This window comes from Pyrgilauda ruficollis, unplaced genomic scaffold (assembly GCF_017590135.1).
Source record: "Pyrgilauda ruficollis isolate IOZ18807 unplaced genomic scaffold, ASM1759013v1 scaffold161, whole genome shotgun sequence".
Taxonomy (NCBI): domain Eukaryota; kingdom Metazoa; phylum Chordata; class Aves; order Passeriformes; family Passeridae; genus Pyrgilauda; species Pyrgilauda ruficollis.
In genome coordinates, this window is record NW_024514876.1 from 1,450,291 (window position 1) to 1,477,025 (window position 26,735).

The 26,735-nt window shown below is 61.1% G+C and overlaps 2 protein-coding genes across 4 annotated transcripts; both read right to left on the reverse strand.

Annotated features, from left to right (window-relative positions):
* Nucleotides 1-12: 12 nt before the first annotated feature.
* STARD3 (StAR related lipid transfer domain containing 3) lies at nucleotides 13-19,839 on the reverse strand. 3 transcript variants are annotated; one of them, XM_041462914.1, is made up of 15 exons: nucleotides 19,719-19,839; nucleotides 13,487-13,733; nucleotides 10,614-10,691; nucleotides 10,333-10,410; nucleotides 10,189-10,242; nucleotides 9,969-10,086; nucleotides 8,900-8,995; nucleotides 7,893-7,948; nucleotides 7,102-7,194; nucleotides 5,916-5,978; nucleotides 4,860-4,955; nucleotides 4,298-4,377; nucleotides 3,865-3,969; nucleotides 2,614-2,707; nucleotides 13-668 (listed from the first exon to the last, which is right to left on the reverse strand). In XM_041462914.1, the coding sequence occupies exons 2-15, from the start codon at nucleotides 13,697-13,699 to the stop codon at nucleotides 564-566; spliced, it is 1,329 nt and encodes a 442-aa protein (XP_041318848.1). In that variant the 5' UTR covers nucleotides 13,700-13,733; nucleotides 19,719-19,839; the 3' UTR covers nucleotides 13-563. The 3 variants fall into 3 exon arrangements, with proteins under 3 accessions (XP_041318848.1, XP_041318850.1, XP_041318847.1); XM_041462916.1 differs by having other exon boundaries at nucleotides 19,723-19,772; XM_041462913.1 differs by lacking the exon at nucleotides 19,719-19,839 and having other exon boundaries at nucleotides 13,487-13,867.
* A 999-nt stretch (nucleotides 19,840-20,838) lies between these two features.
* On the reverse strand, nucleotides 20,839-25,218 carry PPP1R1B (protein phosphatase 1 regulatory inhibitor subunit 1B). Its single transcript, XM_041463013.1, has 7 exons — nucleotides 25,083-25,218; nucleotides 23,909-23,969; nucleotides 23,420-23,442; nucleotides 22,541-22,616; nucleotides 22,324-22,460; nucleotides 21,150-21,333; nucleotides 20,839-21,046 (listed from the first exon to the last, which is right to left on the reverse strand). Exons 1-7 carry the CDS (start codon nucleotides 25,161-25,163, stop codon nucleotides 20,958-20,960), a joined length of 651 nt encoding a protein of 216 aa, XP_041318947.1. The 5' UTR covers nucleotides 25,164-25,218; the 3' UTR covers nucleotides 20,839-20,957.
* Between the last annotated feature and the right edge of the window lie 1,517 nt (nucleotides 25,219-26,735).

Consider the following 26,735-nt stretch of genomic DNA (forward strand, 5'->3'; position numbering starts at 1 on the left):
TCAGTACCCCCCCCCACCCCGCACCCCCAAAAAGGAGCAAAGTCTCCTCTTAAGGCAAATCCCGCGCTGGCTCCGCCGGGAGCTGCACGTTTGGGAAGGAGGGGGCTCGGCCAGAGCCACTGGGGGGGTTTGGGGGGTCCTCAGTGCTGTCACCAGGGTGGGGGGCACAGCCCTGGCGTCCCAAATTGTGCCTTCACCTGCTGGTGGAGGGGCACAGCCTGGCACAGGGACCTTGCTGGCAGAGCAACTGAGTCCTCACCGACACGGCCACCACCCCGTCCCCTCTTCCTCATGGAACTGGGCAGCAGTGACAGCAATCTGGGGGTGCCAGCTGAGCCCCCAACCCGTTTTTGGGGAGGGGGGGGAGCCTGCCCAGCCCCCGGGGAGGGCAGGGCTGGGATTTGGCACACAACAGTCGGGTCCAGGGCCCCATCACCGGGGGCAACCGTGGTGGGAGGAGGGGCTGAGCCCCCCTGGCCGGTAGTGGGGGGACCCCTCCTTCCCTGGGGGGGTGCAGGGTCCTGTCCCCGTCCCCAGAGAGCAGAGAGGGCACTGGAATGTCCTCAGGGCTTGGAGCAGAGCTCTGCCACGCGCTGGCGCAGGTGGAAGGCGAACTCGAACATGGTGGCAGCCAGGCTCTGGTGGATCAGGTACCGGGGCAGGCGACCCTGGGGACACAGGACAGGGACACGGGGCCCTGAGGGACCATCTGGAGGTAGGAGCTGCCCCCATCCCACCCTGGGAGGCTCCAGGGACAGGGATACAGGGTTGGGGATTGTCCCCATCCCACCCTAGAGGCGGGGGGTTGGTCCCATCCCACTCCAGGGTGTTTCAGGATTTGGGGCTGGGGGCTGCACCCAACCTGCCCTGGAGGGCTCCAGGGACAGAGGTGAGGGCTGGGCTGGGGGCTGTCCCCCATCCCATCTCAGAGGGTTCCGGGGATGGGGACATAAGGTCATGAGGAAGGGCTGGGCTGGGCTCTGCCCCCATCCCATCCCACCTGGTTTCAGGGGTGCAGGAGCCACGAATGAGGGGTGGGCTCCACCCCCATCCCACCCTGTCCCACCCCAGGGGGATCCAGGGATGCAGAAGCCATCAGTGAGGGTTGGGGCTGGGCTCTGCCCCCATCTCATCCCATCCCATCCCATCCCATCCCATCCCATCCCATCCCATCCCACCCCAGGGGGATCCAGGGATGCAGGAGCACCGCTGTGAGGAGCTGCAGCTCCCAGGGAGCTTTGATCCGGGGGAGGAGCTGCAATGTGGTTGGATTTCTCTAAAAAAGCCCTGCACGACTCACCCCCCACCGCCTCGGCCTCGGCTCCGTGGTGGGAGATCCATGAAAAAAATAATAATCCTTGGCTCTGGGGGGGAGGGAGCTGAGGCAGGGCTGGGAACAGGCACGGGGGGATGAGTGGCCAGCTATCCCGAGGGTCAGGCAGGCACAGGACACTCTCCTCCCCTGGGACTGGGGTGCTCCAGCACAGATCTTTTCCTGGAGGGGGTTTTCCCTCGGACTCAGGGGCAGGAAAAGTTCGAGGCCGCTGTTCCAGGGGCCATTTCAGCCACTTCCCGACCCAAACACAAACACGTGCGGGATCCTCCCTCCCCCAGGGATGAGCCACGGGCTATAAATACTCGCCCAGGGCTAAAGGGAAGAGCGAGGAGCTGGGTCTGGGCGCTGGCAGAGCCGCTGGGGAAGGCGGTGGCAGCACTGGGGGTTATTAATAGCTCGGCATTCCTTCCACAGCGGAGGCAGCTCGGCCCGGGAAGCACAAGGACAAGGAACCTCTTTTCTTCCCAACACGGGGGGGTTTGCTACTCACACCCCCCCCCGCCCCAAAACCTGCCAGATCCACGGGAGGAAAACACATCCCTGGCACAACAGGCTGGGCACCGGGCTCTGCTCGGCGCTTCCCAAACCTTTCCCGAAGCGTTTGGCAGCAGCCGCCGGGCTCTGGGGGAGGGGAGGGGGCCGTGGGAGGGGAGGGGAGGGGAGAGGAGGGGGCAGCAGCGCTGCAGCACAGCCGAGGGATGAATGGAGCCTTTGTGCTGCTGCGGCAGCGCCGTTACCACGTCAACCTTCCGCGGAGGAAGGAACGGGGCCAGCTCCGCTCCCGCTCCCGCATCCGCCCCATCCCGGTCCCGCCGTGCCCGGCCTTTTGTCCGGGACACCGGTAAGGACACGCAGCTCCACAAATAGCTCCGGAGCCGGGGCGGCTGGCTCTCCCAGGGACGGATTTTGGGTGGTTGTGGTGGTGCCAAGGGGTTCTGGAGCGGGGAATTGCCGCTCTGGAGTGTTCAGGTACAAAAGTTCCCGTGCCTCAAAGTGGTTTTGGTCACCAAGGAGGATTAAAAGCTCCTCTCCCCCAGTCCTGCACTCAGAGGTGAAAACCCTAAGGGAGACCTAAATAAGGAAGAGCTTCCCAAACTCCCACTGGGAAAGGAGGAGGATTTTGGAGTAGTTTAACCCCCACTTGCCAAACCTGAGTCCCTTCAGGGCAGTTCTTGCTAAGGGGCCACTTCTGTGGCTGCTGGGATCCTGGAGCAGCGCCTGGGGAGAGCTGTGCTGGGGATGGGACTCAGCTGCCTCACCCAGGAACTGGCTTTTACCTTCAGATCTGTGTTGAGAATCCAGATGAAGGTGCAGACCTTGGCATTGCTGGGACATTTCAGGACGATGAATCCTCCAGGTCCATTCTCACCCCTGTGGAGGAAAGCCAAGAGGGTCAGGCGGAGCCAGGCTGGAATTCTGGCTGGGATTCTCTGTGGATGCACCACGTGGAGCTGAGCCTGGCAGCGAAGGCCAGAGCCCAGTGGGGCAGGAGCAGATGCTGGGAGCCTGGGAAGGTGTGTGCCTTGGCTCCAGGTGCACGAGCCAGCACGGCAGGGCAGCTTTCCCACAGGTGCCTTGGCAGCGCCGGTGCCAGGGCTGCCGGTGGAGCAGCAGCTCTGCCTCTGCATCGTGCCAGCTGTTCCCCACGGGAAGCTTTCCCAGGCACAACCCTGGGAGCAAACAAGAGGTCCCAGGAAGCTCTGTGTGCTCAGGACAGGCTCAGTACTTGTCACTCCAGCCCCCAGATCCTTCTCAGCACCATCTGATCTGTCTCTGAGATGGGAGCTGTGCACACACAGCCCAAATACAGATTTCCCTTCCCTCTTCAGAACAATCTATTTTTGCCGTGTGCCTTCGTTAAAGGATTTTTCCAGGCCCTGAAGTCCCCAGTTCCTAAATAGACTGAGGCAGCTCCAACAGCTCTGAGATAAAATGTCAATTACTTTAACCAGATTATTGAGAAAACCGAAGTCGGAGAGCGCAGCGGCACAGCTGGGCCCTGGCAGGAACAAGGAGTCCTTGTCTGATGAGCCCGACCCCGCTGGGATCCATCACCAGCCTGTCCCTTCAGAAGGGGAGAGGTCAAAGCCCTGCTGAGATTTTGGGAGCTGCTCCATCCTCGTTTCATCCCTCAATGCCTCAAATTCGGTGAGTGAGCGTTTCACGAGGAGCAAAAGGCATGTGAGAGGCTTGGAGCCACAGCCAGCTGTTTACTGCCCCTCAGAAATTCCTGTTTGGGAATTAACTGTTACATAAACAGGATGTGGGACTGGGATGGAGTTTGTGCTGTTACTGGTCAGCACCTCCACTCCCCTGAGCTGGGAAACGCCCCAGCACTGCTGACAGCACAGAGAGTTTCTTGAACAAAGGGAGACGAACAAGGGAAGCGAGGTTCAGCTCCACAAATAGCTCAGCTTCCTGCAAATCCTGCCAGCAAGGCAGCAGGGCTTGCAGTTAAGTGGCTCTTTGCCTTGAAGCTCTGGAGAAGTGCGTGATCCCAGCTGAAAAAAACAGCACCTGCCTCTCACCTGACGTACTTGGAGAGCGGAGGCTTCAGGCTGTGCGTGGTCGACATCCCTGAGGAAACGTACCTGTCTCTCCTCCTCTCGATCCGACGCACGTTCACGAAATCCCTGCGCAAAGAAAGGGCTTAAAAACACACCAGGGATGCGGAGGGGGGCAGATCCCTCTTTTTGGACTGCTGGGAGAGGCTGTGGCAGGGTTGTGTCAACACAGGGAGGCACAGCCAAGAGCTGATATCTGGGAGTCTGACTGAGCGAGGTTTGGAGTTCTGAGAATCCTGCCAGGAGTGTGTGGAGGAAATTTCAGGGGCTGCTCGCCCTTGGGAGCGTTACCTGCACAGCCAACCAGCCCTACCACGGTGACAGCAGCTCAGAGCATCCCCAGAGGGGTCTTCCCAAGGTTTGGGGGGTGTTTAGGGGCAGTGTGGGATGAACTGACCTTGGGGACACCACCCCGCCGGCAGCTCCGGCCGCCACGTCGTACGAGACGATCGTGTTGTCCTCAACCCGCTGCAAGATCTGGAAAAGGGCAGGGGAAACAAATCAAAATAAGGGAGATTTGCTCAGATTGTGCCTCCAAGCCTGCACGTGCCAAGAGGACACAGCCCCTCCCCCAAATCAGCACGGGGATCAGATCTTTTGGGCCGGAGGGCGACGGGCGGTGCGTGCACGGATTCGTCTCGTGAGTTTTTGGGGGGCACAGGTGTCACCTCCAGCTCCTCTCCACGAGGCTCAAAACCCCCCCACCAGGCAGAGGCAGGTCTGGCTCAGCCCTGGCCCCTGTCCCTGCCCACCTCTCGGGCTCTTGGCCGGGCACAGGCGTGCAGCCGGCTGCCGCGGAGCGCGCGGAGCGCACGGATGAGCGGCGGAGATTTAACGCCTCGGTGCCTGGGATCCAGCTCGGCTCCAGCCCTGCCAGCAGCCTGTGTTGGACAGGGAAGCTCCAGCTCTCCGCTCCAAGGAGCTCCTGTGATTAAGCCATCTTTGTCCAGCACGCTCACCTGGCAAGCTGCCACTGTTCTGTTCCACAGGATCATCTTCTCGGGCTGCAGAATCACCTCCTGGTAAACCATTTCAGGGGAGCACTGCAGGAAAGCCTGAGGACAGAGCCAGAGCAGTCAGCCAGCCCCTCTGCTCCCCTTGGGGGAGGTGATTTTTAAGGAAAACAGGGTAAAACACAAAGGACAAGTGGAAATGCAGGTGAGGAGAGGGGTGAGGCCGGCCTGGCTCCCCTGCATGCAAAGCCATGGATGTCACCCCTCTGTCCCAGTGCTACCAGGGGCCTGGGGAGCACACGTGGGGTCAGGGAGGACACACAAATTTGGGAGTCACTGAGCTCTGCCTGTCTGTGTGCCCCTCTCCCACCCTCAGCAGTTCCCCATGCACCATTGCTTCGGGAAGTTGCATTTTTAACTGTTTTGGTTTTTTTTTCCCAAGCCATTCCAAGCTCCAGCAGACACAGCATCCATTCCATTCCCCCCCAGTCCCCACGGGAACGGGGATCTTCAGAGGCAAACACTTAATGCAGCAAAGTGGGGACCATCCAGCTTTTGCTGGTGAACACAGAGCTGCTCCACTGGCAGCTCCTGCCAGCGAGGCAACATATGCACTGGAACAAAGAAAAGCCACGGCAGCACCGACGCTTCATTAAAGCGTGGTTCCCAGCCAAGCCACTCCAGCTTGGGAGAGGGCACAGAGCAAGGCACTTCCGAGCTGCTCTGCCCGGTGCCAGGCAGCAGCAGAGGCACACTCAGCCCTGGCCTTGCTGGCAATTAGTTCCAATTAGCCTCCTTGGTCAGATTAGTCCGAGATGCTGGGGTTGGAAGCGAGTCTTGCAGTCACCTGCTCCCGACTCTACCAGCGGAGTCTGGGGCCTTGGATATTTACTGGGGAGTTTGTCTGCCAGCCAAGGGGTTTTCCTGGAGAGATTCCCTAGTGCTGTTCATCTGTCTCAAGCACAGGGAGCGTGTTCTGCAGCCTGACCTGTGCTGAAAGCTGAGCTGTGGCTCTTCCCCCGTGCCAAAGAGACCAAGGAATCGGCCCAAGGATGTTCTTACCTTTAAAATAAAGGTCTTGCCGTGGAAAGGGATTTCAAAAGTGTAAACAACATCACCAAAGTCCTGTGTAAGAGATGAGAAAGATCAGTAAAAGGGAATGTTTCTATTTAGGGTGAAGTCCTGTCACCCCCTGCAGCCCCCCAATCACCCCCGGCCCCCCACACCAGGCAGCGACCTCAGCACAGAAACCACCCTGGGCACATTTCAGTTGGCCATGCCTAAATTTCCATCAACAAAACAATATCCAGAGAGGCAGAAGGGATGAGACAGAAAAAGAATCCGCCCCGTGCCAGGCTGCAAACCCCACGTCAAGGTCACATTCTCTTTGTAACAGCACTGGGGTGCAAAAGGGGTTTGCTGCCAGAGCTGCTGGTGTTACCTACGGCTGAGAGGAGCCTCCCCTGAGGGGCTGGGGATGGGCAGATGAAAACCTTTCATCGTTAGCCCTGTGTTAAACTCTGATTAGTCTATTTAAATCCATCCCCCTTTGGAAAAAGAAAACAATCTGCCCAGCTAGTTTGGCATCAGACAAAGGATCACTTGACAGGGGAATTTGAAACACCAGATGAGACAGCAGTTTGCAGGATTCGCACCTCCCAGTTGTGTTTGAACCTTGTGAAGCCAGGTTGGGTTTGGGGGGCAAACCCTTCCTCTTCTCTCCACTCTTCAGAGAGAAAAAAGAGCTCTGTGCGCCCCAGAAAAGTCTGGAGTAGGCAGTGCCACATCCCAAATTTACACCCCAGCTTCCAGGTGCTGGGGAAGGGGGACACCAGCAGCTTTGGGGGTGGGAAGAGCAGTTAGTGCCCCACATGGGCCAAGACTCCAGTTTGGGACCCCAGCAGGCTCAAAGGCACCTGGCCACGGAGCAAGGGCAGGGATGGAACTGTGGGACCAACATTCCCATGGCTCTGCATCCCAAAGGTGAGCCAGCCACCCCTGCCCACCCTCCGGACAGAGGGAGGTGGGAAGGGCCCTCTCCTGTCCAACTGCAAGGCAATTAAAGGTCTAATTAAATAAGAGGGGATTTTACATTTAACTGAACTGGAATAGATTCCTAATTCAATCAGGTAATTGTAACGCTTGTTAATTTTTCATGGCGCAAGGAGGTTTCCAAAGCCTCGTTTGTCCCGGTTTTTGCTAAGCCATCCATGCCCTCTGCCAGCTGGGGAGGAAAAACCACACTTGCATTGTTTTTCTCGAACTTCCAGTTCTCCTCCTGGGCGAGGATTTGGTCCACAACCTCCATGGCCTCTTTGCCTTGTCGGACATATTCCTTTTCCTGGGCAAGAAGGGAGGGTTTCATTAGCTGGGCGTGCAGGAAGCTCCAGGAGTGTGTGTGAGGCTGCTCCCCCCCTCCCCGGGCTGGCAGAGGGAAAGGGGATCAGAAATCTCTTAATTTGGGTCACAGAGGCCTCATTTTGAAGCTCCAAGTCACGCTCCCCGCCCTGGCTTGGATCCACACACCAGCTGCTCCTGATGGCTCCTGCCTTACAGGAAGGTTTCCAGCAGGCAAAGGGCTCTGGGATGTGCAGCTTCCTTCCTGGAGGAGCCAGAACTGGGGCTGAACAGGAGCAGGATCTCTTGGAATAGGCACAAAAGCTGTGCCCAGCCAGGTTTTGGGGAGGTCAAGGGTCACCCCTCAAGCCACGGGGACAGGTGAGGTGATTCCCATCCCAGAATGTGACCAAAGGAGCAGGGATGGAAGGGGGAAGGGAAAGGGACAGGCAGGAGCAGAGCCAGAACACATCCCTGTGGGATGCTGCAGGGAAGAGCACACAGCCCTGGGGTAGGGGGATAAAGCTGGGGGGCTCAGATGACCCCTCCTGGGTGGTGGCACAGAGAGGGCTCAGCCACATGTCCCCAGAGCTGAGGGGTCTGGAATGGGGGGGCAGCAGAACCTGATGGGACCACAAGATTGGGGAGACTCCTACACCCCCAGATCAGCTGGAGCTGAGGGCAGGGCCAGGCCCTGTTTACCTGAGTTGTCAAGGCCTTCCTCCCCACACCTTCCTCATCAGACTCGTTGTCTGAGCCTACGGGGAAGCACCAATTAACTCACAGTTAATGAACACCCCACCTCCCTCCCTTCTCGTGGGGGACAGGGTCTGATCCCTGTCTCTCACCCAGCAGGAAGGGCTCTCAGTGAGGATGACTCCCTGAACACCTGCTTGGCTCTCCAGAGGGCTGAGCTCATCCTGGGTGTCAGCTGTACCAGGAACAGTGTTCCAGAGGGCTGAGCTCATCCCAGGTGTCAGCTACACTGGAAAAACTGCTCTGGAGAACTGGGCTCATCCTGGGTGTCAGCTACACTGGGACAACTATTCCAGAGGGCTGAGCTCATCCCTGTGTCAGCTACACTGGGACAACTGCTCCAGAGAGCTGGGCTCATTGTGGGTGTCAGCTACACTGGGAAAAGTGTTCCAGAGGGCTGGGCTTGTTCTGGGTGTCAGCTACACTGGGAAAAGTGTTCCAGAGGGCTGGGCTTGTTCTGGGTGTCAGTTACACTGGGACAACTGCTCCAGAGAGCTGGGCTCATTGTGGGTGTCAGCTACACTGGGAAAAGTGTTGCAGAGGGCTGGGCTCATCCCAGGTGTCAGCTACACCTGGACAATCCTGCTGAGATGTCCCCACTCCCACACCAGGAGCTCTCCAGTGCCAGCACAGGGCAGTGACGTGCCACCAGCCCTTATCCCCACCCCCGTGCCCTCACTCCAGGGCAGCATTTTCCAAGCACACAGCTCAGAGCATTTAATCCCAAGCCCACACAAGGCTCCAGCTCCCCAGGCTGGCAGGGATGAGGGCAGCACCAATAAGAAGGGGTCATGTGCAGGGTATGGCAGAGAGGGGAGAGGGGACCCTTTTTCAGTGTCAGGCTCTGCCAAGCTTGGGATAACGAGGCAGAGCTCTGGACAGAGGTGAGGGAGGTGAGGAATTCCATGGTGGGATGAGCATGGGGAGTGAGGTGATGGCACAGGTGACCTTACCTGCAAAGGACTCGGGTGGGGAGTAGAACTGCCCCTCGGAGAGGGCTCGGGGGTACAGCAGTGGCCTCGAGGCTGCAGCCTGGGCTGCCAGGAACCCTGGGAATGGGAGCACAAGGATTTAACACCTGGCAGGCTGTGGGACCCCAGCCCTGCCAAAATACCCCCTTGTTTTTCCTATGTCTTTTCCCACTGACACCAGCCAGCCTCAGCTCCTGTTGCCTCATCTTTTGTCTGAGATGTTTTATCTGCCCCGGAGATCAATGGGCTCTTCTGCCTGTCAAATAATCCAAAGGCGATTAAGCATCTAATTAAATAAGAGCTTCCCCTGGAAGCAATTTGGAACCTGAGCCTAATCCAATAGAGGCATTAAACACTTGATCATTTTTCAATTTAAAGCCTCCTTGCAAGACCCAAACATCCTCTGGTGCTTTCCAGTCAGAGCATTTCTGATTGAGCCCTGCCTGACAAATGCCCCTCTTAGTTTGGTGCCACTTCCCAGACAGTGACTCCTGGGAGAGGGACAAAGCAGGCCAGCTCCCTAGAAGGACCCTGGAAGTTACAGGGTGATGTGTGAAGCATGAGGTCAGCCCCAATCCCTGCTCAGTGTGACCTCAGAGACCACAGGCTGCAGAATTTCACACCCCATAATTCACCCCGTGCCACAGAATGTGTCTGTGACTCCAGCAGCCCCCCTGGAAAGGGCTCCAGCCAGATCCAAACACAGATATCAGGGACAGGGAGTCCAACACTCTGCCTGGCATTTGCCTCCCTGTTTCCAAACACTTTCTCCCAAGCAGAGCTGAGCTCTGTCTCCAGCACGTCTGGCTGCAGGATCCAGCCATTGGGAAATCTGGCACATTTTTCTCTCCTCTGTTAAAAGATGCTCTTTATAATCTGGTATATTTTCTTCCCCTGAAGGGACTTGTTGACCATAACAGAACTGAGTCAGGCACTTCCCATCCCAGCCAGCCTGGAGATCTCTTTCCCAGAAATGTCAGATCAAGGTGCTGCCAGAACAGGCCTGGTTGGATTTGTCCAACTCCTACCAGAGAGGAGCAAAAATACTCACATCGTTCCTCTTCTGCTTCCTGAGTTAGGACTTTAAAATCCAGGAACCAGGTCTCCAGCCAAGCAATGACAAATGAGACGATGGGAAGTAAATACCCAAAAGCCCCTTTGGTCAGAAGCTGTGTGGAAAGAAGCAGAAACCTCAGGGAATGACCCAAACAGGGAATAAAACTGCACCGAGAAATCGCGAAGCGACTTCCTGCGAGCCCAGGGAAACCAACCTCGGACAGGATGACCTTGACAATCAGGAAGGCACTGGATACCAGTGTAGTGACCTGAAAAATAAGTGGACAGAGCTCAGATCCCTGAGAAGCCCAGGAGGGGAGGGAAAACCCCCCAGAGGAAAGGCTGGAGTGGCTCCTTACCGCGATGACCCACCAGTGGCGCAGGCGGACGACGGCGTAGCCCAAGAGCAGCACCACAAATCGAAACACAGCCAAGAGCTGCAACAACAAACACCCAGCAACGCCAGTCACTGCCCTTGCCCCTCTGCCAGGTGCTGGGAGGGCAGGGACAGGTGCCAGCTCCTGGGGAACAGATGGGTCAAGGCTGCACCAGGAGGATTCACCGAGGTGGGCAAGGGGAGAGCCCAGACCCTCCTGGCCCCACTGAGCTCCAGAGCCCAGCAGGAGGCTGAGATACTCACAAAGATGTCAAAGAAAGAGGTCTTGAATTTGTAGTTGATGATTTCATCCTTCAGGTTCTCCTTGATGCCCACCTTGGTCTGAGGGAGACAAGGAAGCAGGAAGCTGTTGAGTGCACTGATAAGAAATTCATGGGAGGAGGAGCTAAGCAGTGCCCGGGGTTATGGCCAGGTCAGGGAATGCACCTGGAGTAGAAATGGTCCCACAGGCCCAGTGTGGGCTCCTCTGCCAGCACAGGACCAGGGAGGATCCCATGGCACATTTCCTGCCTGGATTCACACCACATTTTCCCCTGGAAACATGGATTCACATCCAGGAGCATGGGTGGGGCAGGGGGAACATAAAACACCTTTAGGTGGGGATTTCCAACACCCAAATCCTTGGCTCAGCACAGCCAGTGCCAGCAGTTCCTCACAGCCTGGAATCCCTGGATGGACACCTGCCACTGCTGCCCACCTCATCCAGGTGGTAGATCCCAGAGGAATGGCAGGAGACATGGGAAAAATGGAAAACCACAGGAAAAATGCTCCTCAGGAACCTTCACTAACACACTGAACATCTTCCTGTGGGGGCTGTCAGGGTCACTGAGGACCTGGGGGGATTTAAAGATCCTCCTCATGCAAAGCACTGAGGGGTCTCTTCTCCCTCCAGCTGGCTTCCCACAGCTCACAGCAGTGCTCCAGGAAATCTGATGGAAGAAGGGAACCAGCAGGATCAAACGTGCTGGCAAAGGGCAAGAGGGAGGAGAGGGGGATGCACAGCTCGGGCTGCAAGGGAATCTGAGAGAGGCAAAAACACTCTGGGATTGACAGGAGTGTGGAAAAAGCTCATCCTGAGATAATCTAGGGTCTGACAGCCCTGCTCCTTTGGCCACCATAAATCCTGGGAGGCTGGAATGGCTGTCTGTGAGGAAGTGGAGGGCTCAGGTAACTGGAACAAATGCTTCACCTTTAGGCTATGGCTTTGGATGGAGCCCAGCTGGCTGGGAGCTGGCAGAGCCAGCAGCTGGTGGATCTCAGGCCAGTCCTTGGCAGCCAGGGTGTCCTGGCACTCCAAGGGCAGCCACTGGGAAAGGATCCCTCTGGGTCAGGGCTCTGGCTTCAAACCCAGGAAGAGGATTTTAAAATCCTGAAAAAGAGGGGGCTGAAGCTGGGCTCTGCCTCCAGCTGACCTGTGGCCATGGGACTCAGGCCAGCTTGGCTGAGTGGCCACTGAGAGCCTCTTCCCCCACTCTGTGGCTCCATGGGATGCTGCAGGAAGGAGGAGACACAGAAAAAGCTTTGGGTGATGCTTTTTGGGGATGTTTCTGGTGGATGGGCTGTGAGGAAGGAGCTGGTGGGTGCCAATCCCTGGCAGAGGGGTGTCCTGGCACTCCAAGGGCCACTGGGATTGGGAAGGGATCCCTCCCAGTTTGGGATGGGGTTTAATATACAACAAAGGGGTAAAAAGAGGGGGGTGAAGCTGAGCTGTGCCTCCAGCTGACCTGTGGCCACTGGACTTGGGCCAGCTTGGCTGAGTGGCCACCAAGAGCCTCATCCCCACACCCTGACTCCACGGGATGCTGCAGGAAGGATGAGACACAGGGAGAGCTTCTGGGGGGTGTTTTCAGCTTAAACACAGGCAGATGAACCACCTGAGGCATCTCCCTGGCTTTGAGAGCAGCCAGCCTGCACAATTACAGTTTGCTTTTAACGAGGGGCAATTTGCTGGGCTTATCTCACAGCAAAGGAAACGGTAGGATAAGAAAAAAAGAAAAGAAAAAAAAAAAAAAGGCATTAGTCATGATATCAAACCGTTGCTCTTCATAACCAGGCAAATAAGCTGCTCTAATGGCTTTAAATATGCAGCATCTCAGCTCGGGGCCCAAATATCAGCACTTAGTCACTCATTAATGGCTACCTGCACGACCCACGCTCTGCATCACCCTGGTGACCGAGCCAGGATTATCTCCTGGGGGCTGGAGTTTGGGATTCCAGCACCTCTCCCGTGAGAGGACTGGGAAGAGGGCAGGGGGCTGGGGTCCAAAGTGGGCGGGCAGGACACCGTCGGCACGGCTGGAATGCTGGCTGGGAGATGGTTTTTCCTAAGGGGGGTGGGGAGCAGGGGGCTCTGGGCAGGGTGAGGAGCTGCTGGCCTGGACAGTCTGTTAAGTGCAGACACCCAGAGATAAGGAGGGCAGAGATAAGAGCTGCTGAGGGAGCAGCAGGATCCAGTGCTGATAAATGCAGGGTCTATCTGTTCATCTCTGCTCCGGGTGTTCCAGGGGAGGACATGGAGTACCTGAAACCAGCCAGGGCCGGTTCAGGGAAAATAAAAACAAAATATAGCCCAGGGAGGGATTTGGACTTGGTGGGACTGAGGTAAATAAACTGGATTTTCCCTGTTGTTGCAACACAGAGCAAACACAGCAGTTTGTGAGTTGCTTTGGAGAGAAGCAAACCACTCACATCCCCCTCAACAATCCCTTGGGAAGTGGAGCAGCACCTCCAGCTTCCCAAAGCTGAGATTAGCAGCAGAATTTTGGGATCAAAGCCCCTGGAGGATCCTCCCCTGCTCCTCTGATGCTCTGAAAATGCGGCAGCACCAAACCCATGGGAGCAGGAGGGGAATTTGGCCCAACTTGGTGATTCCAGAGGCCCTGGATCTTGTTACAGCACAACAAAGGGAGGTGTTAACAACCCTGGACAGCCCCGACAAAGCCCCGGGGCAGGAAACGAGCTGGACTTTAGTTGATATTAAAGAACGGCGGCTCCTTGGCCAGCGCTGGGAACAGCAAACAAAGATCTGTCCCAGGAGTGCTGGAACAGAGCAATTAACGCAGGGAACTGAGTTTAAAAAGGGGCAAAGATTCCCGGCTTTGCTTCCTCCGACTCACATTGAGCTCGATGATCCACAGCAGGGAGATGAAGAGCAGGTCGAAGGTGACGAAGAGGCAGAAGGTTCTCCTCACATCCGAGATGGCTTTTCTCTTCTCCGGGGAGAGGAAGTACGGGGAGAAGCCCTGGCTCTGGGAGAGGGAGGAGCTGATGGAGGCGATGGCGGGGAGGCTGCGTTCCAGGTCGTGCTGCAGGTCCGTGGGCTTGCTCATCCTCCGGGGACATCGGCCACCAGGGCAGCGTCACCTGCGGGGACACACCAGGGGACCCTCAGGGCTTGCCACACCCCTGCTCCTGTCCCGATAATCCCAGGAGCAAATGGGATCCCGGGGAGAAATCATCCCTGGGAGGGGGGTCAGGCCATGGCACAGGTGCCCAGAGAAGCTGTGGCTGTCCCTGGGTCCCTGGAAGTGTCCAGGTTGGATGGAGCTTGGAGCAACCTTGGAGCACCTTTCTCGGTGGAAGGTGTCCCTGCCATGGCAGGGGTGGGACTGGATGGGCTTTAATATTAGTTTATATTAAAGAATATCTATTTCCATGTTTTAATGCCGTGGCAGTAGGAAAAGGGGCTCCAAAGCCCATGGAGATACAAAGGTAGCATGGAAAGGAGCTGCAAATCCCATGAAAATGTTGTGGAAGAAGCAAAAAGGGGTCCCAAACCCCATGGAGACACTGTGGACACAGGAAAAGGGGTCTGAGGATGTTTTGGGAGCACTCCCTGAAATCAGGGAGCCAGCCCACCCTTCCTTCTGCAGGGAAGGCAAAGCCTCGGGAGCTGGGCATCCCATTGGAACAGATCCCAGCCTGCACAGCCAGGAAAGAACCCTGGGCCTGACTGGGCCAGGCACAGCAGCAGGGAGGCAGCAGGGAAGGAGCTGCTCTGTGTTCCAGGGGTAGGGAAGGAGGTGCTCTGTGTTCCAGGGGCAGGGAAGGAGCTGCTCTGTGTTCCAGGGGTAGGGAGGCTGCAGGGAAGGAGTTGCTCCATGTTCCAATGTAAGGGAAGGCGCTGCTCCAGGTCCCAGGAGCAGGGAAGGAGCTGCTCCATGTTCCAGGGACAGAGAAGGAGATGCCCCGTGTCTCAGGAGCTGCCCTGTGTCCCCGTGTTAAGGAAGGAGCTGCTCCGTGTTCCAGGGGCAGAGAGGCTGCAGGGAAGAAGCTGCTTCATGTTCCAGAGGCAGGGAAGGAGCTGCTCCGTGTCCCAGTGTTAGGGAAGGAGCTGCTCCATGTTCCAATGTAAGGGAAGGAGCTGCTCCAGGTCCCAGGAGCAGGGAAGGAGCTGCTCTGTGTCCCAGGAGCTGCCCCGTGTCCGGGAAGGAGTTGCCCCGTGCCCCTGTGTTAAGGAAGGAGCAGCTCTGTGTGCCAGGGACAGGGAAGGAGCTGCCCCATGTCTCAGGAGCTGCCCCGTGTCCCCGTGTCCGGGAAGGAGCTGCCCTGTGTCCCAGGAGCAGGGAAGGAGCTGCTCCATGTCCCCATGTTAAGGAAGGAGCTGCCCTGTGTCCGGGAAGGAGCTGCCCCGTGTCCCAGGAGCTGCCCCGTGTCCCCGTGTTAAGGAAGGAGCTGCCCTGTGTCCGGGAAGGAGCTGCTCCATGTCCCAGGAGCTGCCCCGTGTCCCAGCCCCGCCTGGCAGTGCCGGGCACACCATCCCAGCACGAGTGAGGTGTTGGGAGGCCGGGGCTGTTTTCCTGCAGCTGTGCCAACCATTGTCTTGGAATTTTTCCTCTCCGTCAGTGCAGCACAAGGAGGCCCCTGTGGGAAGGGAGGGTGACATGCCGGGGACAAACACGGAACGAGGATCCCGAAACAGGTCGGACCAGGGATCTGCCAGCCCCGGTGACTTGCCAGTCACCCATGGCAATGCCACAGCCACAAACTCCTTCCCTGCTAAATCCTCCTGCTCAAGGATGTTTTGGCTCCCAAAAAAAAACCCCCTGGGTTGCTGGGTGGTGTGAGCTCCTGCCTCGGCAGTTCTGTGCCTGCTGGGATCCCAGTGAGGTTTGAAACGCCACTGGTGACACCCAGCAGGCTGCAGTGCCCACGGGAAAAGGAAAAAGGTCCCAAGGCTGTGCCCAGATCTGTGGGAAATCCCAAGGGATGTGAAGCCAGCCAGCAGCACCTGCAGGAGCCGAGCACAGCCCGATTTGGGGCAGTTTGGATCCCTGAGCCAGCGGTTTTTGCATCCCACCCCCGGGGAAGTGCCGGGGCTGGGAAGGGAACAAAGCTGGACTGCTGTCAAATCCCTGTTAGTCCCTCTCAGAGGTGCTCGGGAAGGAGCTGGAATCCTTGTCACTTCGGATCAGCCCCTCCACACGCCGGGCCCGGCTGGAAGTGACAAAAGTTAAGGACATCTGTGAGGGATAAATAATAAATCCCCCCTGGCCGGGGCTGCCGCCGCCTCCTCCTCCCCTCCGACAGCACTTTGCACTTAGGCAGCCCCGCCCCGACTTTCACAGCGCTTTAAAATCACCCGCAGAAACTCCAGGGATGCCAAGAGGGGTCACAATGGGGTGTTGGGACGTGGCAGGACACGGGGACACAGCACCAGAGCATCCCAGCCTTGCCGAGGAGGTTTGGGCTGTTTGGAACACACACACCCCTCCCAAACCATCCAATTCCCGAGGGAAAAATACAAATTGTGGGGCAGAGCAGGAATGTTTGAATCCCACACAAGCCCCCCCCTGCACTGGAGCTGCTCCCTGTGGCAGCTGAGAGCTCGGAGCAGGGGCTGGGTGTGGAGGAACGTGGCTGTTCCTGGGTGACAGATGAATTATTGAGCTCTGCTCCATTATGCATTCCAGCATCCTCCGCATCCCGCTCCGGCAGCCCCGGCAGGGAGGGGTCAGCAGGGGGTCGGGCTCTGCTCCCAGGGAATGAGGGATGGGCTGAGAGGGGAAAGCCCCAAGCTGTGCCAGGATGGGCTCAGGGTGGACATCAGGGGGATTTATTCATGAAAGGACAATCAGGGTTTGGGAGGGGCTCTCCAGGTGTTGGTGGAGTTGTAAAAAATTGTGTGGTTGTGGCACTTGGGGACACGGGTTAGGGGTGGCAGGGCTGTGTGTGACAGCCCTTAAGCCATGGCAGGGTTAGGGATCTTGGAGGGCTTTTCCAGCCTAAAGGATTCCAGGATTCCATCCCAGTGAGGGGCAAACACTGCTGGGGGGCCACTCTGGGTGACAGATCACAGCCCAGGGGACATTGTGTGAGGCAGATCACAGCCTGGGGGACATCCCAAGTGACAGATCACAGCCTGGGGGACATCCCAAGTGACAGATCACAGCCTGGGGGACACCCTGAGTGACACATCACATCCCAGGGGGACACCCTGAGTGACAGATCACAGCCTGAGGGACACCCCAAGTGACAGATCACATCCCAGGGGGACACCCTGAGTGACAGATCACAGCCCAGGGGACATTCTGGGTGACAGATCACACCCAGGGGAGACCCCAGGTGACAGATCTCAGCCCAAGGGACACTCCAGGAACCCTTTGGGGCTTCTCTGACCTGAACAAAGGGGATTTTGAGATTTTTGGGGAAGGATTTTTGCCAGGGAAACCTCCCAGTTTGGAGATTAGGAGGTGACAGAGCTGCAGGAACGGGGGTGACACCACATCCCACAGATCCCAGCAGGAGCAAACACAGACACGGTGAAATCCTGATCCAGCATTCAGCACCAAGAGCCAGCAAAACCCCATCAGCCCAAAACCCCATCAGCCCAGTGCCACCACCCCAAAACCCCATCAGTGCAGTGCCACCATCATCCCAGTGCCACCACAGCCCAGTGCCAGCACCCCAAAACCCTGTCAGCCCAGTGCAAGCACCCCAAAACACCATCAGTGCAGTGCCACCACCCAAAAACCCATCAGCCCAGTGCCACCACAGCCCAGTGCCAGCACCCTAAAACACTATAATCCCACTGCCACCATTGTCCCAGTGCCACCACCATTAACCCAGTGCCAGCACCTTAAAACACTATAATCCCAGTGCCACCACCATTGTCCCAGTGCCACCACCATTAACCCAGTGCCACCACCATTAACCCAGTGCCAGCACCCCAAAACCCCCTCAGCCCACCTCCAGCAGCACACTGGCCACCAAAACACCCCCCAGGGCAGTGCCAAGGCATGTCCCAAGCCTGCCACCCCAAATCCCCTGTGTCACCCCCTCCCTGAGCCCCTCGTTAGCCCTGTGTCTCGTTAATGACCCATCTCTCACTCAGGAGCTTTTCCCACCCCGTGACTCCACTTCTCCTTCCTCCTGCCACGCTTCCCTCAGGCTCATGTGACAATTCCTGCTGTCCCCTCTGCTGTCCCCTGTCCTGGGAGGTGCAGCCCAGGGTGGGGAACACCCTGGGAACACAGGGTGGGGAAAATATACAGCCAGGTGAGAGAACACCTGGAGCAGCAGAGGGATGGAGACCCCCCTGCTGCCCTGGGCACTGAGGGGTGTCTGAGCTGCCCTTCAAAACACCAAAAAAAAGATCAACATTAACCCAGACACCCAAATCCAGCCAAAAATAAAAAAAACTGGGAAGGATCCAACGGGGAAAAGCACTGGGGAAGGTTTGGTTCAGTGAAAAGTGGGGACATGGGGGCCCTGGAGGACACTGAGACCCCCCGGGAGGACACTGAGACCCCCAGGAGGACACTGAGACCCCAGGAGGACACCGAGTCCATCAACATCACGTTCCCATCGGGATTTGGGTTGGGATGGGCTGGATGTGGGATGGGATGCAGGGCAGGATTTAGGGCAGGATTTCAGTCGGGATTTGGGCTGGGTTTGGGGCAGGATTTGGGTTGGGATGTGGGGCAGGATTTGGGCAGGATTTGGGGCAGGATTTGAGTCGGGATTTGGGGCAGGATTTGGCTTGGGATGCGGGGCAGGATTTGGGCTGGATTTTGGTTGGGATGTGGGGCTGGGTTTGTGTTGGGATGTGGGGCTGGATGTGCAGCTGGATTTGAGCAGGATTTGGGGCTGGATTTGGGTCGGGATTTCAGTCAGGAATGTGGGGCAAGATTTGGGTTGGGATGGGCTGAATTTGGCTCGGGATGTGGGGCTGGACATTGGTCAGGATTTGGGGCTGGGTTTGGGTCGGGATATGGGGCTGGATGTGCAGCTGGATTTGGCTGGGGATGTGGGGCAAGATTTGGGGCAGGATTTGGGCTGGGTTTTGGTCGGGATGTGGGGCTGGGTTTGGCTCGGGACGCGGGGCAGGACTTGGGGCTGGGTTTGGGGCAGGATTTGGGCTGGATTCGGGTCGGGATTCGGAACCCTCGGGGCACAGTCAGGCAGAGGCCCCACGCTGCCCCTCCCCGCAGCCAAACGGCCCCGGGTGCTCCCGGCGCTCCCCTTCCCCCGGGGCTTTTCCACCTGCCCGGGATCCCCGCCCGGAGCCCCCCGGTACCCCGGGATGAGGGAACGGCTCTGCCGGGCATGGGTTGGGATATGGGGCTGGATGTGCAGCTGGATTTGGGTCGGGATTTGGCTGGGGATGTGGGGCAAGATTTGGGTCGGGATTTGGGTCGGGATGTGGGGCAAGATTTGGGGCAGGATTTGGGCTGGGTTTTGGTCGGGATGTGGGGCTGGGTTTGGCTCGGGACGCGGGGCAGGACTTGGGGCTGGGTTTGGGGCAGGATTTGGGCTGGATTCGGGTCGGGATTCGGAACCCTCGGGGCACAGTCAGGCAGAGGCCCCACGCTGCCCCTCCCCGCAGCCAAACGGCCCCGGGTGCTCCCGGCGCTCCCCTTCCCCCGGGGCTTTTCCACCTGCCCGGGATCCCCGCCCGGAGCCCCCCGGTACCCCGGGATGAGGGAACGGCTCTGCCGGGCAGCTCTGCCCTCCAAGGAGCGCCCCGGGCCCGCTACTCCCGTTCCCCGCAGCCTCGGGGAGCTGACAGCGGTGGAAGGTGCCCGGGGCGATTCTCGCCGCTCTCGCTGCCGGGATCCCGGTGAAGCGGGGCTAGGGCGGATAACGGGACCGGGACCGGGACCCGAACGGGCTGCCCGAGGCCTCCCGAAGCCGTGGGGCCCGGTGCCGGTAACAGGGCCTGAGGCCAGGACTCGCAGTGACAGCCCCGTCCCGTCCTGCCCCGTCCCGTCCCGCTCCCACCGGCGGCTGCGCCCCCGGGAGCGGCACCGAGGCCGCGCCACCGGAGCCCGCGCGCAGCCCGGCCCCGCCAGGGCCCGGAATGGAGCTGAGCCCCCCGGAGTGTCCCCGTGTCCCCCTCCCCGGTACCTCCCGGTGCCGGTGCCGCCCGCCGCCGCTTCCGGGCCCGCCGCCACCTCTGACCCCGGAAGGGAAACCCCAGAGCGAGGCTGCGCCGGCAGCGACCATCGCCGGCCGCGGGGGGAGCGGGACAGACCATTCACTGCGGGAGGGGGGGACAGTGGGGCTGGGAGAGACCATTCATAGCGGGGAGGGGGGTCAGTGGGGCTGGGAACGAGCGTTACCCACGGCAGGGGGACTTGTGACTAGGAGAGACCATTTCTCACGCGGGAGATCAATAAAGCCGGGAAGGACCTTCCCAGTAGGGCTGGGAGAGACCATTCCAAAAGGGGGGAATCCGTGGGGTGAGGACAAAACCATCCCTGTGTGGAAGTGGGGGTGTCTATGGGGTGGGAGAGACCATTCCCCTCCATGGGGGTGTGCCAGTGGGTCTGGGAGAGACCATTCTCCAGTGGAGGGGTGACCGTGGAGGGTGGGAGAGACCATTGCGTGGTGGGGGGGGTATCCGTGGGGCTGGGAGAGCCCATTCCCCACATGGGGGGAGTCAGTGGGGCGAGGGACAGCCCATTCCCTATGGGAGAGGGAGGTGTTCATGGGGCACCCCACACCCCCAGTCTGTCACCCCCCAACAAAGACCAGACTCCCCCCCCCACCCAAAAGGAAACCAGAGCCCCCAGCCCCCCAAAACACTCTCCAGCCTCTGTACAGCCGTTTATTGTGGGCGGGGGGCTCTGCTCGCTTGGGGCCGGGGGGCAGCAGCCAGGGGGGGCCCGGACCCCACCAGCACCCGGGGGTCCCATCCCCGGCTCCTGCGCCAGCAGCCGGGGGGGCACGAGGCCCGCGGGGAGGGGGCGGCCGTGGCCGGGGGTCCCGAGGCGGCCTGGCGCGGCCCAGCATGGCGCAGGGCCCAGCATGGCGCAGCACGGCCCAGCATGGACCAGCATGGACCAGCATGGACCACCATGGACCACCATGGACCAGCACAGCCCACCATGGACCAGCATGGACCAGCATGGACCAGCATGGACCAGCATGGACCACCTTGGCCCAGCACGGCCCAGCACGGCCCAGCATGGACCACCATGGACCAGCACAGCCCAGCACGGCCCAGCACGGACCAGTATGGCGCAGCACACGGCGCACGGCAGGCGAAGCGCAGGCAGCGGGCGGGGGGCAGCCGGGGGGCACAGGCGAAGCTGCGGGGGCCGGGGGGTGCAATGGGGGCCGGTGCCCGGTGCCCGGTGCCAGCTAACTGGTGCCCAGCGGGAAGGTGGGCGAGTGGCGCTCGGTGCCGATGGGGCGCGAGGGCACCTCGGCGAAGCCGACGTGTCGCCGCTCTGGGGATGCAAACGGGGCGTCAGCACCCGGCTGTCCCCGTCAGCAGCGGCCGCGGTGGCACCGGGAACAGCGGGGATGGTGGGGGGGTGACAGCCCACGTACCCCCGGTGCCACCGTCCTGCTCCTGCCCCGGCTCCTCCTCGTCACCCTCCACTCCCTCGGGGTCCTCGGGGATCTCTGACACCGTCAGCGACTTCAGGTCCTCCTCGCGCTCGTCGATGCCACCGGCGAAGGACACCTTCTGCCCGCCTGTGGGGACAGCACGGTGTCCCCCGGGACACACAGCGTGAGGTGGCACAGCTGAGGCACGGGGGGGACGCGGCCCCAAGTGCCCTCCTGCCATCCCCGGGTGGGTGAGCGGCCACGTCCCCTCGCTGTCCCTCTGTCCCCGCCATCCCTGTCCTCCTGTCGCCCCTGTCCTGCTGTCCCCATACTCCTGCCACCCCCCTATCCTTGTCCCTCACCATCCCCATCCCTTCACCACGCCATCCCCTCGCTGTCCCCTTCCTCCTGCCACCCCTGTCCTCCACTGTGTCTGTCCTCCTGCCATCCCTCTGCCATCCCTGTCCCCCCCACTGTCCCCCCATCCCCTTCCACCTCCATCCTCCTGCCACCCCTGTCTTCCCGCCATCCCTCTGCCATTCCCCATCCCTTCACCACGCCATCCCCTCGCTGTCCCCTTCCTCCTGCCACCCCTGTCCTCCACTGTGTCTGTCCTCCTGCCATCCCTCTGCCATCCTCCCCCTCACTGTCCCACGCCGGGACACCGCCGGGACACCGCCGGGACACCGCCGGGGCCGGGCGGGGCCGCGTCACGCAGCGGCCGGGGGTCCGGCTGGCGTCACCCGGCCCCGCGGGGGACGGGGACACGGCCCGGCGGGGGAACGCGGTGGCAGCGAGGACAGCACCGGCAGCAGCCAGTCCGTGTGTCCCCCAGGGGTTCAAGGGATGGCGGCCGCCGTCCCCGCTCCAGCAGCCCCGTCCCCATCTCCTCGTGTCCCCCAGGCTCCCCCCGTGTCCCCCAGGCTCCCCCCGTGTCCCCCAGGCTCCGGCAATCCTGTCCCCGTGTACCCTGGGCTCTGGTCCCCGTGTTCCCACATCGCCGATGCTGTGTCTGTCACCCTGTGTCCCCACTTCTCCTTGTCCCCTGGGCTGTGGCAGCGCCACGTCCCCCACCCGCAGATTCCAGCAGCCCCACCACCACATCCCTCGGGCTCCAGAATCCCCCTCCCTGTGTCCCTGTGTCCCCCAGGCTGTGGCATCCACGTCCCCGCATCCCTTGGGGATGTCCCCCTGTCCCCTCACCAGCCTCGAGGGCACTGTCGGGGTCGCAGCCGTCGTCGGGCTCCCCGTCGGAGCTGTCACCCCCGCCCATGCCGCTCTCCAGGTGGGACTGCACGATGCGCTGCACCGCTGGGGAGACAACGGTGTCACCGGTGTCACCGGGGTGTCCCCCCAGCCGCCGCGCTGCCCCCCGGCCCCGCGGGCGGTACCTTTGAGCGAGGGCGGGGTGTAGGCACACGGGTTGGTCCTCTTTGGTTTGAGCAGGCAGCCCTCGCCCGACGAGCGCTGCGGGGGGAGCGGCGTCGGGATGGGGGAGCCTGGTGTCCCCACGGGGGTCACCGCGGCCCCGGAAGAGCCGGGAACCCCCCGGAGAGGTGGGGGGCTGCGATGGGGGGTCTCACTATGGGGCTGACACCCACCCCTCCCCAGAAATGAGGACCCTGCTAAGGGGATGTGGCACTGGGGACATGGTGCTGGGGACACCATGGGGACCCTGCATTGGGGATGGGGTATTGGGGACACCACCCTGAGGACCCCTCTGTGGGGACCCTGCCAGGGGGATCCTATGCTGGGGACCCCCATTATGGGGGCACTGCCATGAGGACGCAGCGCTGGAGACCCCACAATTATGGGGACACTGCCATGAGGACACGGTGTTGGAGACCCCACAATTATGGGGACACTGCCATGAGGACGCGGCGTTGGGGTCCCCACAATTATGGGGACACTGCCATGAGGATGTGGCATTAGGGTCCCCACGATGGGGACATTGCCTTGGGGACATGGTTTTGGGCTGCCCCTGATGGTGACCCCGTTATGGAGACCTCGTGTTTGGGACTCCGTGGGGATGTGACACTGGGGACACGGCACTGGGGACACCGTGGGGGTGACCCCGCGGCGGTCACGCGCTGGTTGCACAAACTCCAGAGCCTGGCTCGGCTCCATGTCCCCATCCCGCGTCCCCGTCCCGGCGCTGGCGCCGTGTGCCCGTGCCGGGAAGGAGCCGATAAGCTCCGGGCCCCGATAACCCCCCCGGGGACACGGGGACGGGGAGCGGGACTGTGTCGGGGGTCCCCGCGCCCACTCACCTGGTAGGGCAGGTTCTCGTCCTCTTTGTCAGCGGCGCCGGGGAGAGAAGGGTGAGCGGGACACGGGCACCCGGCGGGGCCGGGCAGGGCCGTGCCCACCCTCGGACCCCCTGCAGGGGTTACCCTGCCCGCCAGGGACCCGCCACCCCTTTCTCTATGTGACACCCCGTCCCCTCTCTGCCACCGTCTCCAGACATCCCATTCCACAGGTGACACATCCCAATCCCCACCGCGTCCCCTCCCTGCCACCGTGTCCCATCCCAGACACATTGACAGACACAATGTCCCCTCCCTGCCACCGTGACAGACACAATGTCCCATCCTTGCCACCGTGTCCCATCCCTGTCACCATGACAGACACAATGTCCCATCCCTGCCACCGTGTCCCATCCCTGCCACCATGACAGACACAAAGTCCCATCCCTGCCACCGCCTCCCGTCCCTGGGCCGGCCATCCCCTGCCCGGTGTCCCCTCCCGGCCCGGCTCACCTGGGGAGGAGTGTTCGGAGAGCTGGAAGAGCATGGCCGGCGTGGGCCTCCGCCGGCGGATCTGGGGCACAGCGGGGTGTCACCGGCTGGGGACGCCCCGGGTCCCCTGTCCCCTGCCCTGCGCCCCAGGGACACGTGTCTGCACGTGTGTGAGCGTGTGGGTGCAGGGCCACCAACCCCCCCGGCACGGGGTCCCCGGGGTGTCCCCAGTGCATCCCAGCCCCATGAGAGCCCCAGGCCAGCTCCTCCGGAGGGACTCTGGGTCCGGCGTGTGCTGGGGATGTCCCCTCGGATTAGGGACAACCGGCGGGGGTGGCTGCACCGAGTCCCAGCGTGTCCTGTCCCCTTCATCCCATCCCTGTCCTCATCCTGTGCCCTCTGTCTCATCCCTTCCCTGCTGTCCTGTGCCACCCCTGTCCCTGTCCCTGTCCCCCTGGCACAACTCTCCGTGTGCGGGACCGCAGCTCCCACAGGGACCTTGGAGCTCTCTCGTCTGTCCCCGTCCCTTTCTGTGTCCCCCGCCCCGCAGTCCCGTCCGGTCTGTCCCTCCCGTGCGCTGCCCTCTCCGATCCCCCCTGTCCTGCTCTGCCGATCCCATCTCCCTCTTGTCCCCTCTGTCCCTTCCGATCTCCCCTGGATCCATCCCCTCCCTCCCTCTGTCCCCTCCCGCCTCCCCCTTGTCCCATCCCATCTGTCCCAACGCATCACCCCGCCGTCCCCTCTGTCCCTTCCATCCCCTGCCTTGTCCCCTCTGCCCCCTCCGATCCCCCTTGTCCTGCTGTCCCGGTCCCCTCCCGTCCCTCCTGTCCCCTCCGATCCCCCTTGTCCCATCCTTTGCCTTGTCCCCTCTGTCCCCTCCGATCCCCCTTGTCCTGCTCTCCCGGTCCACTCCCGTCCCTCCCGTCCCCTTCAATCCCCCTTGTCCCATCCCCTCCCTCCTGTCCCACTCTGTCCCCTTCCTTCCCCGCCTCCCTCCAGCACCCCGGGGCTCTCCCGTGTCCCCCTCCCGTGTCCCCCTCCCATCCCACGCGCTCATTCCGGGGGTCCCTTCTTGTCCCGAGGTCACCGGCAGCGCTCTGCCCGGGCAGAGAGGAGGGACCCCCGGGCTGGCCCCGCTCCCCTCTCCCCTCTCTCCTCTCCCCTCTCCCCTCTCCCCTCTCCGCTCCCCTCTCACCATCTCCACGGCGCGGGGGTCCAGGTTGCTGGGGGGGGCGGGCACGGAGAACTGGATCTTCTTGCGCTCCTTGGGGTCCATGGCCTTGGCCGGGAGTCACCGGAGCCCGGGGTGGGGGGGGGTCTCTGGCACCGGTACCGAGCGGAGTTCCGTGGCACCCGGGGCTCGGTACGGCGAGGAATGAGAGTGGCGGGAGGTGGGGAAGGCAGAGCCGGTGAGGAGGAGGAGGAGGAGGAGGAAGGAGAGGGAGGGAGGACACGTCTTCCTACCAGGAGCTGAATTATTCATCCCCCCCTCCCCGGGCAGGGGGGCTGAGGCCGCGGTAATGAGTCCTTGGGGAGCCCCCCAGGGGGTTCAGCCAACCTGTGGGGGGTCCTTAACCCCTTCCCTGCCACGGGGCGTCCCGCCTGCAGTGGCCGGTTGCGCTGGGACAGGGACGGCTGGCTCCGTGTGTGTCCCTGTCCCTTATGCCTGAGTGTCCCCACAGGTGGGGAACAGGGGACAGAGGGACAGCCGCTCCCACCCCCGTGTGGGCAGCGGCAAAATTCACCCCCCACCCCCCCACCGCCCCCTCCGGCTACTCTGTGCCACACGGGACAGGGCCACCACTCCGGAGATACGCACAGGGGACATCCGTGGGGACATGGGACTCCCAAAACATCCCATCACCTGTGTGCCGGGGGTCCCCCCACCCCCAGCTGCAGCCCCCGGGGTGTCGGGGGTGCGGAGGCTGTGTCCTCACCCACGGCTGTGCCCACCTGCCCTGGCTCTTCCCAGTTCTTGGAGATTTTCCCCCTAGAAAATCCCAAGGGGACACAAAGGGGAAGGAGGGGGTTTCATCCCCCAGGGCGACGCTCGGCACCAGAGCTGCACATTCCCGGCAGGGAGCGGGGGACATCGGGGACAGCTCTCCCGGCCACAACCAGGGGGTCCCCATGCGGGGGGGGGACAGTGGGGTGGGCAGCAGCCGCGGCGGTGGCTCGTCCCCTCCTGGGATGTCCCGGGGCGGTGTCATGGAAGCCGCCTCTGGGCAGGAACGAGGAAGGGGGAGCTGGGAACTGGCTCCGTCCCCCGGATCTCCCGGTGCTCCAACGGCTGCGGGTGGCCCTGGGCCAGCAGCCACCGCTCCAGCAAAATATTTACCCGAGTGGCACCGAGCCATGGAGCAGCCTCCCGCCCGCCCGGCACCACGCGGCAAAGCTCGGCAAAACACGGCACAGCCCGGCTCTGGGTGACAAATTGTGGCTCTGGGTGGCAGATCTTGGCTCTGGGTGGCAAAGGCCAGCTCTAGGTGACAAAGTCCAGCTCTGGGAGATAAATCTTGGATGTGCGCGACAAATCTTGGCTCTGTGTGACAAAGCCTGGCTCTGGGTGACAAAATCTGGCTGCGGGTGACAAACTTGTGGCTGTGGCACGGCGCAGTGACCAGCCAGGTGGGGACAAATTAGGTGCCAGCAGAGCCTAGTATCCTCATGGAGACAAAATCTGGGGACAAGGTGAGGGTCCCTCTGTCACCCTGTCCCCTGGCTGGCCCTGTGCCGGGTGTCCCCATGCCAGGCTCCGATCACCGTCCCCATCCCGGGACCGGAGTCGTTATGGCAACAGGTTCCCGGGCTCCATCCCGCTGCTGTTCCCGCTTCTCCCACCCACGAA

What these genes read in the sequence shown, in the direction of transcription:
- STARD3 (XM_041462914.1), bottom strand. Translation starts at nt 13,699, where the DNA reads ATGAGCAAGCCCACGGACCTGCAGCACGACCTGGAACGCAGCCTCCCC. An exon ending in GGAAGTTCGAGAAAAACAAT is followed by an intron (nt 5,979 to 7,101) that starts GCAAGTGTGGTT and finishes TCTCTTACACAG; the next exon opens with GACTTTGGTGATGTTGTTTA. An exon ending in GCAAGACCTTTATTTTAAAG is followed by an intron (nt 4,956 to 5,915) that starts GTAAGAACATCC and finishes CTCTGTCCTCAG; the next exon opens with GCTTTCCTGCAGTGCTCCCC.
- PPP1R1B (XM_041463013.1), bottom strand. Translation starts at nt 25,163, where the DNA reads ATGGACCCCAAGGAGCGCAAGAAGATCCAGTTCTCCGTGCCCGCCCCC. An exon ending in CTCCGAACACTCCTCCCCAG is followed by an intron (nt 23,443 to 23,908) that starts GTGAGCCGGGCC and finishes CCGCTGACAAAG; the next exon opens with AGGACGAGAACCTGCCCTAC. An exon ending in CACCCCGCCCTCGCTCAAAG is followed by an intron (nt 22,461 to 22,540) that starts GTACCGCCCGCG and finishes TTGTCTCCCCAG; the next exon opens with CGGTGCAGCGCATCGTGCAG.